The sequence below is a fragment of the Anomaloglossus baeobatrachus genome, chromosome 8 (genome assembly GCF_048569485.1).
Source record: "Anomaloglossus baeobatrachus isolate aAnoBae1 chromosome 8, aAnoBae1.hap1, whole genome shotgun sequence".
In the NCBI taxonomy this organism is placed as follows: domain Eukaryota; kingdom Metazoa; phylum Chordata; class Amphibia; order Anura; family Aromobatidae; genus Anomaloglossus; species Anomaloglossus baeobatrachus.
In genome coordinates this window covers 177125708-177140327 of record NC_134360.1, presented here as the reverse complement: position 1 = coordinate 177140327, position 14620 = coordinate 177125708, and the positions used below count along the sequence as shown (strand labels likewise).

General features: G+C 45.6%; 1 protein-coding gene across 1 annotated transcript in view; it reads left to right on the top strand.

Annotated features, from left to right (window-relative positions):
- The window catches only part of DNM3 (dynamin 3), a 576617-nt gene that overhangs the window by 55881 nt on the left and 506116 nt on the right, over positions 1–14620 (top strand). The window contains exon 11 of the mRNA XM_075320993.1: positions 3689–3755. Coding sequence (XP_075177108.1) covers positions 3689–3755 — 67 coding nt within the window. The remainder of the gene's footprint in view (positions 1–3688; positions 3756–14620) is intronic.

Below are 14620 nucleotides of genomic sequence, written 5' to 3'. Positions count from 1 at the left end.
TCTCCTCTCACTTCCTCCTCCAAACTCTAACTGCCTGTGTTTTCCTGCCTCCAGGACTGTGAACTCCTTGGTGGGCGGAGACCAACCGCCTGGCTCCACCCCCTGGTGTGGACATCAGCCCCTGGAGGAAGGCAACAAGGATTTCAGGTCTAGCTTAGGTGTACCTAACCGGGGTGTAGGGTGTGGTGATGTCATTACCTGTGACCCCTGGCTTGCCCAGGGCGTCACATATATGTACCCCATCCTGGTATATGCCCTTATCCTGCTATATACTGGCATCCTGCTATATACCCCTATCCTGCTATATGCCCCCATCAAGATATATACTGCCATCCTGATATATACTGCCATCCTAATATATACTGCCATCCTTGTATATACCCCCATCCTGCTATATGGCCTGTATCCTGTATCACACAAAAAAAATAAACGTTTATACTCACCTTTCCTCACTCCATGCTCCATGCAGCATTGATCCTGCCCCTGTCTGTGGCGGCAGCAGCGCCGCTGATCTGTGTGGAGCAGTCGCGGTCACTTCCCTGCAGCACCGCTCGTCCTCCCGTCTGCCGGTCAGCTGACCTGCGTGACTAGCGGCGCGCACAGCGATGACATCATCGGTGTGCTCACCGCTCTCTACACAGATCAGCTGATCGGCAGACGGGAGGACATTGCGAAGCTGCAGGGGAACGGTGAGTATACCATACTTATTCACTGCCCCCCCACACTGATGATGATGCTCGGGGAGCAGTGAATACAGCCACACATAATCACTCCAGACTGTAGTTGCCAGGGGTGATCACGGCCGGCTGTTTACCATGCGCGCACCCCCCGCCCATCATCCCGCCCACCTGTCAGCGCTGGCTTCAGTGCTGACAGATGATGGGCGTGCATATGTAATGAGCAGGCCCACGTGGTCACGGCAGGCGCTGCTACAGCCTGCTCGTGCCCCCGATGGCCCGCTCCACCACAGCACCCTCATTCCCGGCCGCAGCCCTATAGTCAGACCATAAGATGCACCCCCCACTTTCCCCCAACATTTGAGGGAAAAAAAAGTGGTCCGAAAAATACGGTATACTTCTGATCTCACAACTAAAGGTATGTATAGAATCAGCATGATAGCACCAGTATCGCACTGGCTTTAGTTTATATAGGAAAATCCTGGTGGTTGGTCCTCTTTAAATGTATAACTAGCAATATATGAGAATTTAAAACTTAGCTTTTAATAATATTATTCATAAAAAGGAGTATATGTCTATTGGTACCAAAAAACATAATAGAAGGCACACACTTAAAAAAGGAATAAAATACAACAAAGAAAACCTCCCTTACTATCCATAAAGGAGCTAATTGGAAACATTGGGTGAAAAAAGTTCATGCACAAAGTTAGGGGTTACATTCGCTTTTTGCTAGTAGAAAAATGGAATAATCTCACCCTTCTCATTATACAGTGGTAGACATCAGGTTTCTCAAAACAAGGGGGCAGTCCTGTTCTCAAGAGGGAGGCAATCAAATATACGAGAGCCTTATGTAAGCATGTGTTCAATTATTAAACACATTTATTAATAACGGGGATATACCAGAATAAAACACTCCCTTCCTCTGTCACTGTAAAGCTGCATATATTAAGTCACAGATATTGGCCATTACTGGCACTTATGAAGGCTATGTTGTAGGATAACCGTATGCTATGGCGCATTCCCCTGATGAGTCCAGTTTGGAGGAAACACATCGGAACAAGAGATGAACGAACCAGAAGAATGAAGTTTGGTGTTCGTACCAAACATGGAGTTTACAAAAAAAAATCACTGTTCAGGTGCTTCACATATGCAAACCACTTGAACAAAGATCTCTGTGCTCGGGTATGCTCGGTGTTTGGCCCAGTGCGAGCTGCTTGCAGTCTTTGAATGGCTTCCACTGTGGGTAACAACAGTGTGGATGTAGTGTGTTAAAAATAAATAAATAAAAAATCCTGCCCTTCCTCTGTCCCCCGGAAGTGATCTATTTATGGGTGGCTGCCCAATCATTGACTTCCAATGGTGTTTAGGTCAAGTCCGGTTCCCAAACTAAACTTTATCTAAAGTCTGGCTGAACCCGGCAAACCGAACCTCCATGGTCCTGCTCATCTCTTGTTGAGATGCCTAAGAAAATGCATAGGGTCAGGTATCTTTTGGGTCATCTGTGGACTGCCCTTATTAGGGGGGTGTAAGTGAGTTAGTATAGGGTCTGATAAGACTCTTGTATATTGGATTGCTTCCATCTTGAGGAAAGGACTGCCATCTTGTTTTGAGATCCCTGATGACCACACCTGTACAAGGGTGACATTGTTCCATTTTTCTATGAACAAAAATGTAATGTAATCCCTAACCGTGGGTATGAACTCTTCTTATCCTTGTTTCAAAATTACACCTTTTGACCATAAGGGAATTTGAATTGTTGATTTTTGTTGTTGTTTCTGTTGTGTTTCTCTTCCTTTTTTAAGTGTGTGCCCTCTGGTATGTTTTTTGGTACCGATAGACATACAGTGAAGTTATTTGACCCCTTGCTGATTTTGTAAGTTTGCCCAGTGACAAAGACATGAAGAATCTATCATTTTAAGGGTAGGTTTATTTTAAAATGAGTTCATAGAAAAATAAAAAAAATCTATGGAAGTCCATGGAATAAGTACAAGGTAGGTAGACTGACATGTTTTGGTCAAACTTGTCCTTAGTCATGGGTAGGTCATAGGTACCTATGACTAAGTATGTGCTTGTGCGAAACACAAGTTACATTCCCTGTACTTATTTTATGAACTTACATTGATTTTTTTTCTATGGACTCATTTTAATGATTAAAATAAATTGATATTTTAAGTACGCTGGTGCTAGATGAAACTTTCTCTACTGCTTAGAAGGGTGTATCCTACTGACTGATTCCCTTTAAAAATAAAAATGTAGTTTAGCTTTTTTTCTTGCACCAATAAATGAGTATATGTGATATGACAGTACACAACTTAAGGGCACATTGCACGCTAAGATATAGCAAACGATATGTCGTTGGGGTCACGTCGTTAGTGACGCACATCCGGCATCGTTTGACTTATCGTAGCGTGTAACAGCTACGAGCGACTGTGAACGAGCAAAATTACTCACCTTATCATTGCTCATTGACATGTCGCTCATTTTCAAAAAATCAAACGTCCTTCTGCGCGCCGGTTGTTCATTGTTCCCGGGGCAGCACACTTCGCTCCGTGTGACACCTCGGGAACACTGAACTGCAGCTTACCTGCGACCCGCCGGCAATGCGGAAGGAAGGAGGTGGGCGGGATATTTACGTCCCGCTCATCTCCGCCCCTCCGCTTCTATTGGCCGGCCGCTGTGTGACGTCGCTGTGATGCCAAACGTCCCTCCCCCTTCAGGAAGTGGATGTTCGCCGTCCACAGCGAGGTCATTCGGGAGGTAAGTACGTGTGACGGGGGTTTACGACTTTGTGCGACACGGGCAATAAATTGCCCGTAACACACAAACGATGGGGGCGGGTGCGATCGCTCATACGAACGCACGATAACTCGTAGCATGTAAAGCAGCCTTAAGTTTTGCAAACATTTGTTGTAAACTAATCAGTAAAATGACAACGTTATACCTATCTTGCTTTTTAAATTCTTTTTAGAACCTTGTACAGGTAAAATAATTGTTAATTCTTTTTCCAATAGCCCCTGCAACAAAACCTTGGATCCCGAAGACTTTCCTCGAACTTCGCTTAACCGTGTGTTTTGTGTGGTGAGATGATCACTCTTCGTGGATAGGATTGGGCATTGTTTTCTTACATCATGGTGTGATTGTCTCATGAATTGACATTTCAATTTATTCACTGGTGGGGAATTCACCAAAACTTTATGCCAGCATATTACAATCACATATATTTGCACAACAAACAGAACTAAATTCTTTGGTGCTTTTATTCCAAACTAGTTCGGCTCAGCCAACTTTTTTAAAAGGCTAATATCACCTAACAATTTCATCATAATTTATACCACAAAAGTAGTGTAAATGATGACAGAAATTTATACCAGCCCCTTGTTCATTATTTCATGGGGTTTTTTTACTTGGATTTTTTCCCTACTTATCAGTAAATAAAATGGTAATCTTTACACCCAAAATTACAAAACCTATATGTAAAAATTACATACATAGAATAATAGAAAAATAGTTATGGCTATAGTTATGGCTTTTCGAAGAATTAGTGATAAAAAAAGCACAAAACCCCCCCAAAAAGGGCTAGGACAAAAAGGGTTAAAAAAGGTGAAATGATTGTGCAGCATATAGAGGTCTTTTTTCTAGTATACTTAGACATGGCGTAAACTTGATGGACACTATTATAGTGAATTGAGTCCCTCAAGCATTCAGTGTCCTCAAGTAACGTGTCCAGCACTGATGAAATTATGATGCAGATGTGAACATTAGCCTTGGGCTCATATTCTGTTCTGAGCTGCTTAGTGTAAATGTAAGTCATGGGCAGGGTGGGCTCCCCAGTATACAGCAAAACCACGCACCAGGAACCTTGGCGTTTGGTTTTGGGGCTCCTTTGCATTGATCAATACAATGGCTAAATATCTCTCATTCCTATTATTCATAGCAGTTATGCAGATACTATTTTCATATTTTTCACTTTTTTCAGATAGTCCATTGTATTTTTCAGTCTAGTATTCCCACAGCAGTTCTGCTTTTCATTATTCCCCTATACATTGTGACTGGTGTGCAACTCTTTATCCTATTGTTTAGTTATATATTTTTGAGTCTTGCACCCTGTTCACACCATTGGTGTTCCAGACATCCATTCTTTAATTACTGTGTATATAGTCGGCCTGACCAGAACAGATATGTGTTTTGGTACCAAAATATAAAGTGTAGCATGCACGCGGTCCTGGGCCCAGCTTACCATACCCGGGTACTATGGTGTCCAGCTGCCATAATAAGAGACTTGAAGATCCTCTCACGGTGACCAGTATAGCCAGCAACTGCAGAATGGTGATCTCTGGCACAGGATGCTACTCACATGCATTACGGTCCTCCTCACTAAACTCCAACACGAGTCTTCTCCCAATTCACTTGTGTTTCTGCGGCGGCTCCTTTCTGTTACGCACACCTCTCACTTTCCCTTCAGCTCACACACAGCACCTCCTCAGGTCTATAAGTCAACAGCTGAAGTCAGTTGAGCTGTTGCTATAGTAACCAAACAGTCAAATGCAGGTGCAAAACAGCGGCCTCTTGTGGCTGGTCAGTAACAATGCATACAATGAACAGTAAATAAGCATTTTGCAGCATTTCACAGTGGATAAAGGTCAGTAATACACTCTCACCCTCTCAAATGCCACCGCACTTGAGGTTGGTGCCCCATGACACACATTCCCAAATGATCTCATGCTGTGCATAGCACTGTGGAGGAACACCCGCTGAAGACCTAATGGTCCTTCGCAGTGGTGAAACATCCACCTGCTCTGGCACATTATCTGTTGGGAGAACCGCGGGTGGTATAACACTTTCTCTGGGAGGCAAGACCATGGTCATGGGGCTTTCAATCTGTGGAGGAGTGGGTACAACCCACCAGTCAGCATCCACCAGGAGTTCAACTCCCACCAGTTCATTGTTGGGTGTCGCCTCTGCAGGTGCGGGATCCTCAAACTGACACCTTCGAAGCGTGCTATGATGGAGATTTATGGTCAGACCCCTCTACCTCATACACAGGAATATCAGGTCCTACCCTCCTCTTTACCACATATTGTACTGCCTCCCACCAATCATCTAGTTTTCCAGACCATCTCTTAGTCTGAACCAGTACCCTTTCACCTGGAACAAACACGTCCTCCTGTACCGGTCCAGGGTCAGGGTGTACAATTTGTCTCAATCGGTCACCTACCACTCTATGCACTGTTCTTAGCCGGCGTTGTGATGACATGGTCTCGGAGTGCCTCGCATGGGTTAACTTTCTTAACATTCAGCGAGACATGAAGACAGTTTGTTTACAGATGGGTGATCATCCCTCATTGTTCTACAAGACTCTTGGGAGTTTAGTATTGACGTTTTTGTTGACTCGTAATTGTTTTGGGCACTGAAGGCCAGACACCCAGATAACTCAATTATGCGAACTTCCCATTGTATTACTAAATGAATTGCTAGATGTGATATAACGTACCTGTCTCACCCTTGTCTTTGGATATTTGAATATAGCTTGAAATTCATCCAATAAGAGAAGCAACTTTGTACAACCAATCCGATAAGGGCACAGTTTAACCTAAGGGAAGGTTATGGCTATAAAAGGTGACTTCTTGGAGTCACCAGGTGGTTGATGGATGTTGCATGATCCAGTCTAAGCTCTTAGGAGCTGGCTAGGGGATCAGAACCAGGATGCTTTGTGGACTCGGTCTAGGGACTTTGGCTCCGACTACAGGATAACTTGGCTACATGGCTTTAATCTAGGGACTTCGATTCCGATTGGAGACCATATCCACAGTCTAGGGATTTCGACTCCGGCTGCCAGGATTATATCACATCATCACACCAGAGACTACTTAAGGAAGAAACCCAGGTTGGGACAATTTGGTCACCTGGCTACAGACTTTGCAGACCTCAGCCAGCTTCCTAAATCTGGCATTATGCTGTCTCGGTGGGTGGCCGCCGAAAGCAGGGTGCTGCTGGATTGGATTAAGTAGCCCTGGAAGCTCTGAGGCTTGGACATTCTAATCCCTGGTGAGCCAGCGGAAGGGTGAGACTCTGTTGCCTGTTACATTTGTGTGTTTTGCTGATTATGTGTTATGTGCCGTTAATTGTTTGGGGATCCAATAAAGTCTTAATTTTGTGATTCCCTCACCCTGTGTTGTCTGAGTAGTGTTCCGCCCACAGTTAAGGAGATCAGCGTTCAGTTGGGATGAGCCCTGTGCCATGCTGTCTTTCTAAAGACGGCCGTGCCAGCGGACGAGAGCATCCACTGACCCCGGGTCTCCACAGGTATCTGTGCTCCTGCGCCCATGCGGTGGTGGTCCGGGGAGGGTCAGGCATGTGTAAATCCTCAATCTCTCTACCTGCCCTCCCGAACATTAGCATGTAGGGTGAATACCCTGTTGTGCTATGTATTCGGGTATTGTATGCCCACATGAGCTCAGGCAGGTATTCCGACCAGCATGCTTTTTGACCATCTTCTAGAGTCCGTAGCATCTGTAGAAGTGTGCAATTGATACGTTCACACTCTCCATTGCCTTGGGGATGATAGGGCATTGTCCGCTATTGTTCGATCCCCTTCAGATGGTAGAGCTCCTTCAGCAAGGCACCCTGGAAACATGCTCCCTGGTCAGAGTGTATCCGCCGTGGACACCGGGATACCAGAATGAAATGATGACATACTGCCTCTGCGGTCTGGTCTTTAGTCGGTACCACTACCGCATATTTGGTAAAATGATGAGTCATCACCAAGTAGTAAGAGTGTCCTGAACTGGAGTACCCTATTTGTACATAGTCTATCATGAGCTACTCCAGTGGGGCCGACGTCTTAATGGTTTGCACAGGAGCCCGCTTTTCGACACTCTTACTCAACCCGCAGGTTCGGCAAATTTGACATGCTTCCTTTACCATGTTTTCCAGCCCGGGAAATACACAAGCCCACGTAATCACTGGTAAGTTTTTTCACTACCAAAGTGAGCACCTCTCTCGTGGGCCTCTCAAGCGACCGCGGGACCCACTGCCATTTGGATCACAATCTGCTGACAGTACTGCCGCTCTGATTTTAAGTAGATTTTGTGACACAGGAGGTCTTCTACCACACTCGGCTTATCCCATTGGCATACAATGATCAGCAAATAAGCATTTGGCAGCGTTTCACAGTGGATAAAGGGCACTGATACACTCTCACCCTCTCACATGGTTTTGATAAAATCACTGTTTAATCAGCAGTAGATTATCATTACAGGACTACTTGGTGTGCTGCAGGTAGTCCAGCATATTCATGAGCTCTGTATAACTGCTAGATCTGCAGCAGAGAAAACATTGATTTTATCAAAATGATAGCAAACAGCTCAGTAAGTGACATATCACTGGAATCAGAGTCTCTGTCTCTACATTATGCTGCTCTCAGATGGGGGAACAAACACCTGGTGATAGACCTCCTTTTAAACATATTTGCTACTAGATGTCTTATAAGGATCGTGAACTACAAAAAGTATGATAATTTGTAGGTTCCTCTGCTTTAATGACTTGTCTTGATTCTCTTCATGTATCAGAATAATGGGTTTTGGTTTCTTGGTTTGTCTTATCAGTCTGTGGATCAGAATAGTGACATCTCTCTTTTTTGCCTAGATCCTCACCTTTTGACTCCCCAACTCCGGACAGAATTTATACAACCCTTTCCCTCCTTGATGATTTTTCCTTTGAATTTCAGGTTTTTATACACTTCTTCGAAGAGCCATGATCTTTTTATTGTTCTTCCAACATAGCCATATACAAGCTTGTTTTTTGCAGGATGAACTGTAGTTTTATGATACTAGAGTGTATCAAAAATGATTTGCATAGTTCTGGTCTGGTGTCCACGTCTGAATTCCATGGCGGCTGAACCAGGCCAGTGTGAACTTCATTTGCTGGCACTTGAATGTCGGTAGTTTGGCCGCTTCTTACTAAACTCCTAGGATGTACATCATGACATCGTGTGAGGCCTTATGAATAGGTCTCACATGACATCTAACCACTATATGAGGTTCTAGTAATCTCAGGAGGTACCGAGGATGCCCGCATTCAAATGTCAGCCAAGGAAGTTTGCACTGGTCTATCTGCCATGGAGTACTGACATGGACGCTGAATCAAGGTCTTGCAAATCTTTTTGTTCAAGTCTAAATAGTACCATTAATTTTACCTTATGATGTATGGAAAAAAGCAGAGACAAAAACTCCTAGTTTTGGGAAACTTTTTTTTTTAGTTCATTGGGTTCTTTGTTGCCGGTTTAGATCAGCAGTAACAGCCGGCAACAGAGCGAGGGCATAATATTCAAGTAAGCAGAGACCAGTTAAGTCACTTGCGGGGCCAGCGTTGGTCTCTGCACGCTAGGTATTCTGATACAGCTGTCGTCCCAGCATGTTGCTTTTAATCTAAGGCGGCAAAAGAGCGCAAGCTGTCATTATGCACATTGCACAGTGCACATATCAAATGGGCTAGCCCAGCCCCTGAAACGAGTGTAACTGACGACTTTTCGTTTCAGAGAGAGGGCAGAGACTGTGGCAATGACTACAGCCTCTGCTCTCTGATGACTCTTCATTGGAGTTTCACAGCATGCACTTGGATTCTTAAACAAAGTGTCATCAGAGAGGAAGTAAGGAAAAAAAAAGTAGAAAATAGCAGTTAGATAGTTTGGTTAGGGAAGTGTATGGTGCTGCAGGCCGGAAGTCGTGGGCGGTGAATTGACTCTGTACACCCCGGCACGGAACATGGAATGACTGGTCCTGGCTGGGTATGTGGACTTGTGTCTTGTGTACTGGGAATCCATGCAGGCTAAATATTGCCGCTGACTTCAGCTATCCAGGACCGAATGACGAATTAAACTCACATAGAGACAAATAGCTCGTTTTAAACAACAACACTTTACTGTACGATTCATTCTCTGTAACAACTTCACTTTCCAGTAGAGATGAGCGAACCGGTCGTGGTTCGGCTCGAGCTTGGTTCGTCGAACGGAGGTCTAGTTCGAGTTTGGTTCGGCAAACCGGTTCGGCGAACCGAACCGAACCCATAGCAAACAATGGGAGGCAATCACAAACACATAAAAACACCTAGAAAACACCCTCAAAGGTGTCCAAAAGGTGACAAACAACTCACAACACAACACAAACACATGGGAAAGTGACAAGAACAAATTCTCATGCAAAAACAAAACAGCGTTACGAGGAAAAAGAGGATGAGACACAGATGTAGGCATGGCATGCCCTTCTAAAATCATGTAAAACACCGCAAGGTGACTCCAAGCGGAGTCTCCCTTTTTTCCAAAAATTGGGCCACACAGACACCTCCTTCAGTGGCAGCACTTGTGCCCCAGTTGTACACTTCACAGGTAGATTTGCATCAAGCACATTCAAAATACACAAGCATTTACTCTCCCCAGGATGACACAGGGGTAGTAAATTCCTTGCGGATCCATGACTTGTTCATTTTGATGAACCTTTAGTCTATCCACATTCTCACTGGACAGACGCGTGCGCTTATCTGTCAGCACACACCCAGCAGCACTGAAGACACGTTCAGAGACAACGCTGGCAGCTGGACACGACAAGATCTCCAAGGCGTAAGTGGAGAGCTCTGGCCATTTTTCAAGATTTGAAGCCCAAAATGAGCAAGGCTCCATTTGCAAAGTCATGGCATCGATGTTCATTTGGAGATACTCCTGTATCATCCTCTCCAGCCGTTGACTATGTGTCAGACTTGTTGTCTCTGGTGGCCTTGCAAAGGATGGTCTAAAAAAATTATGAAAAGATTCAATAAAATTGCTGTTACCAGCACCAGATACGGTGCTGCTGGTACGGGTAGACTGTTGAAGATGACGAGACCGTCCCATGTTTGTCAAGTTACAACTGGGAGATTCACTCCCTGCACCTGCACGGTTGTTTGGTGGAAAAGCCGAGCTAAGATCGAGTAACAGCTTTTGCTGATACTCCTGCATACGTGCGTCCCTTTCTATGGCTGGAATTATGTCACAAAATTTGGACTTGTACCGGGGATCTAATAGTGTGGCAAGCCAGTAGTCATCATCACTTCTAATTTTGACAATACGAGGGTCATGTTGGAGTTAGTGCAGCAAGAAGGCGCTCATGTGTCTTGCGCAGCCATGTGGACCAAGTCCACGCTGTGTTTGTGGCATAGAGGTGCTAACCGTTCTTTCTTCCTCTGACATCTCCCCCCCAACCTCTTTCAACTGAAATTTGACCAAGGTCTCCCTCATCCGCTGAGTCTTCCATGTCCATGGTCAGTTTATCCTCCATTTCTTTATGTTCTCCTGCACCTTCCTCAACATTTCGTCTGCTACCATGCGCCCTTGTTGATCCCTGTTCCCCATGGTCCTATGCCTGCCACCTTGGTGATGATGAACGTCTGGACCTTGGTGATGTTGTTGTCCCTTGCACATATGAATCCTCCTGTAGTTCCTCCCCTTCCTGTTTTCCCACCCCATGACTCCGAATAGTGTTTAGCGTGTGCTCCAGCATGTAAATGACTGGAATTGTAATGCTGATAATGGCATTGTCAGCGCTAAACATATTCGTCGCCATGTCGAAACTGTGCAGAAGGGTGCATAGGTCCTTGATCTGAGACCACTGAATGAGGGTGATCTACCCCACCTCTGCATCTCGTTTGCCCAGGCTATACGTCATGACGTATTGCACCAGTGCTCGGCGGTGCTACCACAGTCGCTGTAACATGTGGAGAGTAAAATTCCAGCGTGTCAGCACATCGCATTTCAGGTGATGAACCGGCAGGCCAAAAGACTTCTGGAGCGATGCAAGTCGCTCAGCTGCGGTGGTTGAATGTCAGAAGTGAGCAGACAGTTTTCGTGCCCTGTTCAGAAGGTCATCTAAGCCGGAATAGTGTGTTAAAAATTGCTGGACAACAAGGTTCAATACGTGAGCCATAGAAGGCACGTGTGTCACCTTGCCCATGCGAAGGGCCGCACCCAGGTTTGCAGCATTGTCGCACACGGCCTTACCAGGCTGCAGGTTGAGTGGAGACAACCATTTACCAAACTCAGTCTCCAGAGCTGCCCACAACTCAGACGCTGTGTGACTCTTATTTCCAAGACATTTCAAGATAAAGACCGCCTGATGCCGTTGCGCTCTGCTGCCAGCATAGTAATGAGGGGTGCGTGATTCCTTCGCAGTTACAACGCTGGTGGCCTTACCAGGCAGGCTTGGGGCGGAGGTGGAGGACCCAGACGAGGTTGAGGAGGCAGAAGCAGTGGAGGAACTTGGACAGACAGAGGATTGACGCCCAAGTCGTGGGGATGGCAAGACTTGTGCAGCAGACCCTTCACCATCTATCACCATAGTTACCCAGTGCCCATTCAGCGACATGTAACGTCCCTGTCCATGCTTACTGGTCCAAGTATCGGTGGTGAAATGCACCCATTCACACACAGAGTTTCTCAAGGAAGCGGTGATGTTGTGTGCGACATGCTGGTGTAGCGCAGGCACACCTTTCTTAGAGAAGTAGTGGCGACTGGGCATCTGGTACTGGGGCACAGCGACAGACATAAGATCTTGAAAATCCTGTGTGACCACCAGGCGGCAAGGCAGCATTTTGGTAGCCAAGAGCTTACAGAGGGATAAAGTCAACCTCTTAGCTTTGTCATGGGTCGCAGGAAATGGCCTTTTATTTCTCCACATCTGAGGGACAGAGATCTGGCTGCTGTGTGTAGACGGTGGTTAGTAGGGTGTCCCTGGAAAAATGCAGGTTTGTGAGGAAAGTGCAGGCGTAGACATGATGTTGCCTTCATCCAACGTTGGTGCTATCGATGTCTGAGACAGCTGTACACACGCACTTGTTTCCCCTTCCAAACCAACTGACAACCTACCAAGCAAACTGCCTGTTGCGGTTACAGTGGGGGAAGTTGTGCATGCAAAACCAGGTGTGACAGCTGTCCCAATAGTCCTAGAAAATAAAGAGTGCGCGGATGCACTGGAAGGGGCAGGCGGTGGATGGTCCGCTCCGCTAGGCCGCATTTCAACACGGTGAGCTTCCCACTGGGAAATATGATATTTAGTCATGTGACGATTCAAGGAAGAAGTTATCAAACTGCTGAGGTTTTTGCCTCTACTAACAGATTCCCTACAAATTTTACAGATCACATGATTTGGGCGATCCTTTGCAAGGTCAAAAAAGGACCAGGCTAGGCAAGGCTTAGAGGACATGCGACCTGCTGAGCCACCCCGACTAGGGCTCAGAGGCAGAGTGATGGCTGAGGATGCAGTTGTAGACGTGTTACCAGTACTCTTCCTCTGTCCAGGAAGGCGCAAGGTAACTTCGTCGTCAGTTGCATCCTCCTCCACCGCCTCTGTTGACCTCCTCGAGTGCCTGACTGTGGGTTGACAGTAGGTGGGATCTAGAACTTCCTCATCAAGCGTTGTGTTTGCACTCCCCTCACCTTCAGACCGAGCCTCTTCCTGCCCTGACCGAATATTTAAGTTGTCATCCCAATCTGGTATCTGCGTCTCATCGTCATCAGTATGTTCCTCATTGTCTATAACAACAGGTGTTACAGTTTGTGAATAAGGGTCAACATTATGCTCAGAAACTTGGTCATCACGGCCTGAATCTGAATCACAAAGGTTCTGGGCCTCACTGCAGACCATTTCCTGGTCTGTACTCACTGTAGCTTGGGAGCAGACCTCTGATTCCCAGCCTATAGTGTGACTGAACAGCTCTACAGACTCAGCCATCTCTGTTCCATCATACTGTGCAGGGCGGATGGAGACTTGAGAGCTGGGAGAAAGCTAGTGTGATTGGGATGACAACTCCGAGGACTGTTTTTTTTTGGATGCGGTAGTTGAGGTAGAGGAGAGGGCACTTGTTGGAGTACTTGATATCCATTCAAGCATGTTCTTTTTTTGGGCATCATCTACCTTTGTTTCAGTTGTCTGTGTCTGTAAAAAAGGGAGCACATCGGATTGTCCACGGAAAGTAGTAGACATCTTACTTTTGCTGGAAGATGGCCTATCTTCAGCAGATGTTAATGGAGCTTTGCACCTTCCCCACGGACACAAACTTTTTTTCCTTTTCCAACACGCCTCTTCCCCTTTCCACCAGCATCTGTTATTTTACCACTCATTTTGATTGCGAAAAGATTGTGCACTTAAAATGTGGTAGTAAAAATTGAGAGGTGGTGTAGATTGCAGAGGTGGTCTAGCTTTATTGACAGCAGAAGAAACAACACTGACTATTTCTGACAATGCAACTATGACCCTTAAACTGGCAGCACAGTTTGCTATTATAATAGCTTAGTAAAAATGAGCTTGAGGTTGCAATGCAGAGGTGCTGAAAATTGCTTGGCACCATAGGGACACTAATGAAGTCCAACAGCCACTTTTTGGATGCCACTAAGTTTCCTCAGTGTTTGCTATTATAATGGCTTAGTAAAAATGAGCTTGAGGGTGCAATGCACTGGTGCTGGAAATTGCTTGGCACCAGTGGGACACTAATGAAGTCCAACTGCCACTTTTTGGATGCCACTAAGTTTCCTCAGTGTTTGCTATTATAATAGCTTAGTAAAAATGAGCTTGAGGGTGCAATGCAGAGGTACTGTAAATTGCTTGGCACCAGTGGGACACTAATTAAGTCCAACAGCCACTTTTTGGATGCCACTAATTTTCCTTAGTGTTTACTATTATAATAGCTTAGTAAAAATGAGCTTGAGGGTGCAATGCAGAGGTACTGTAAATTTCTTGGCACCAGTGGGACACTAATGAAGTCCAACAGCCACTTTTTGAATGCCACTAATTTTCCTCAGTGTTTGCTATTATAATTGCTTAGTAAAAGTGATCTTGAGTGTGCAATGCAGAGGTGCTGGAAATTGCTTGGCACCAGTGGGACACTAATGAAGTCACACAGCCACTTTTTTGATGCCACTA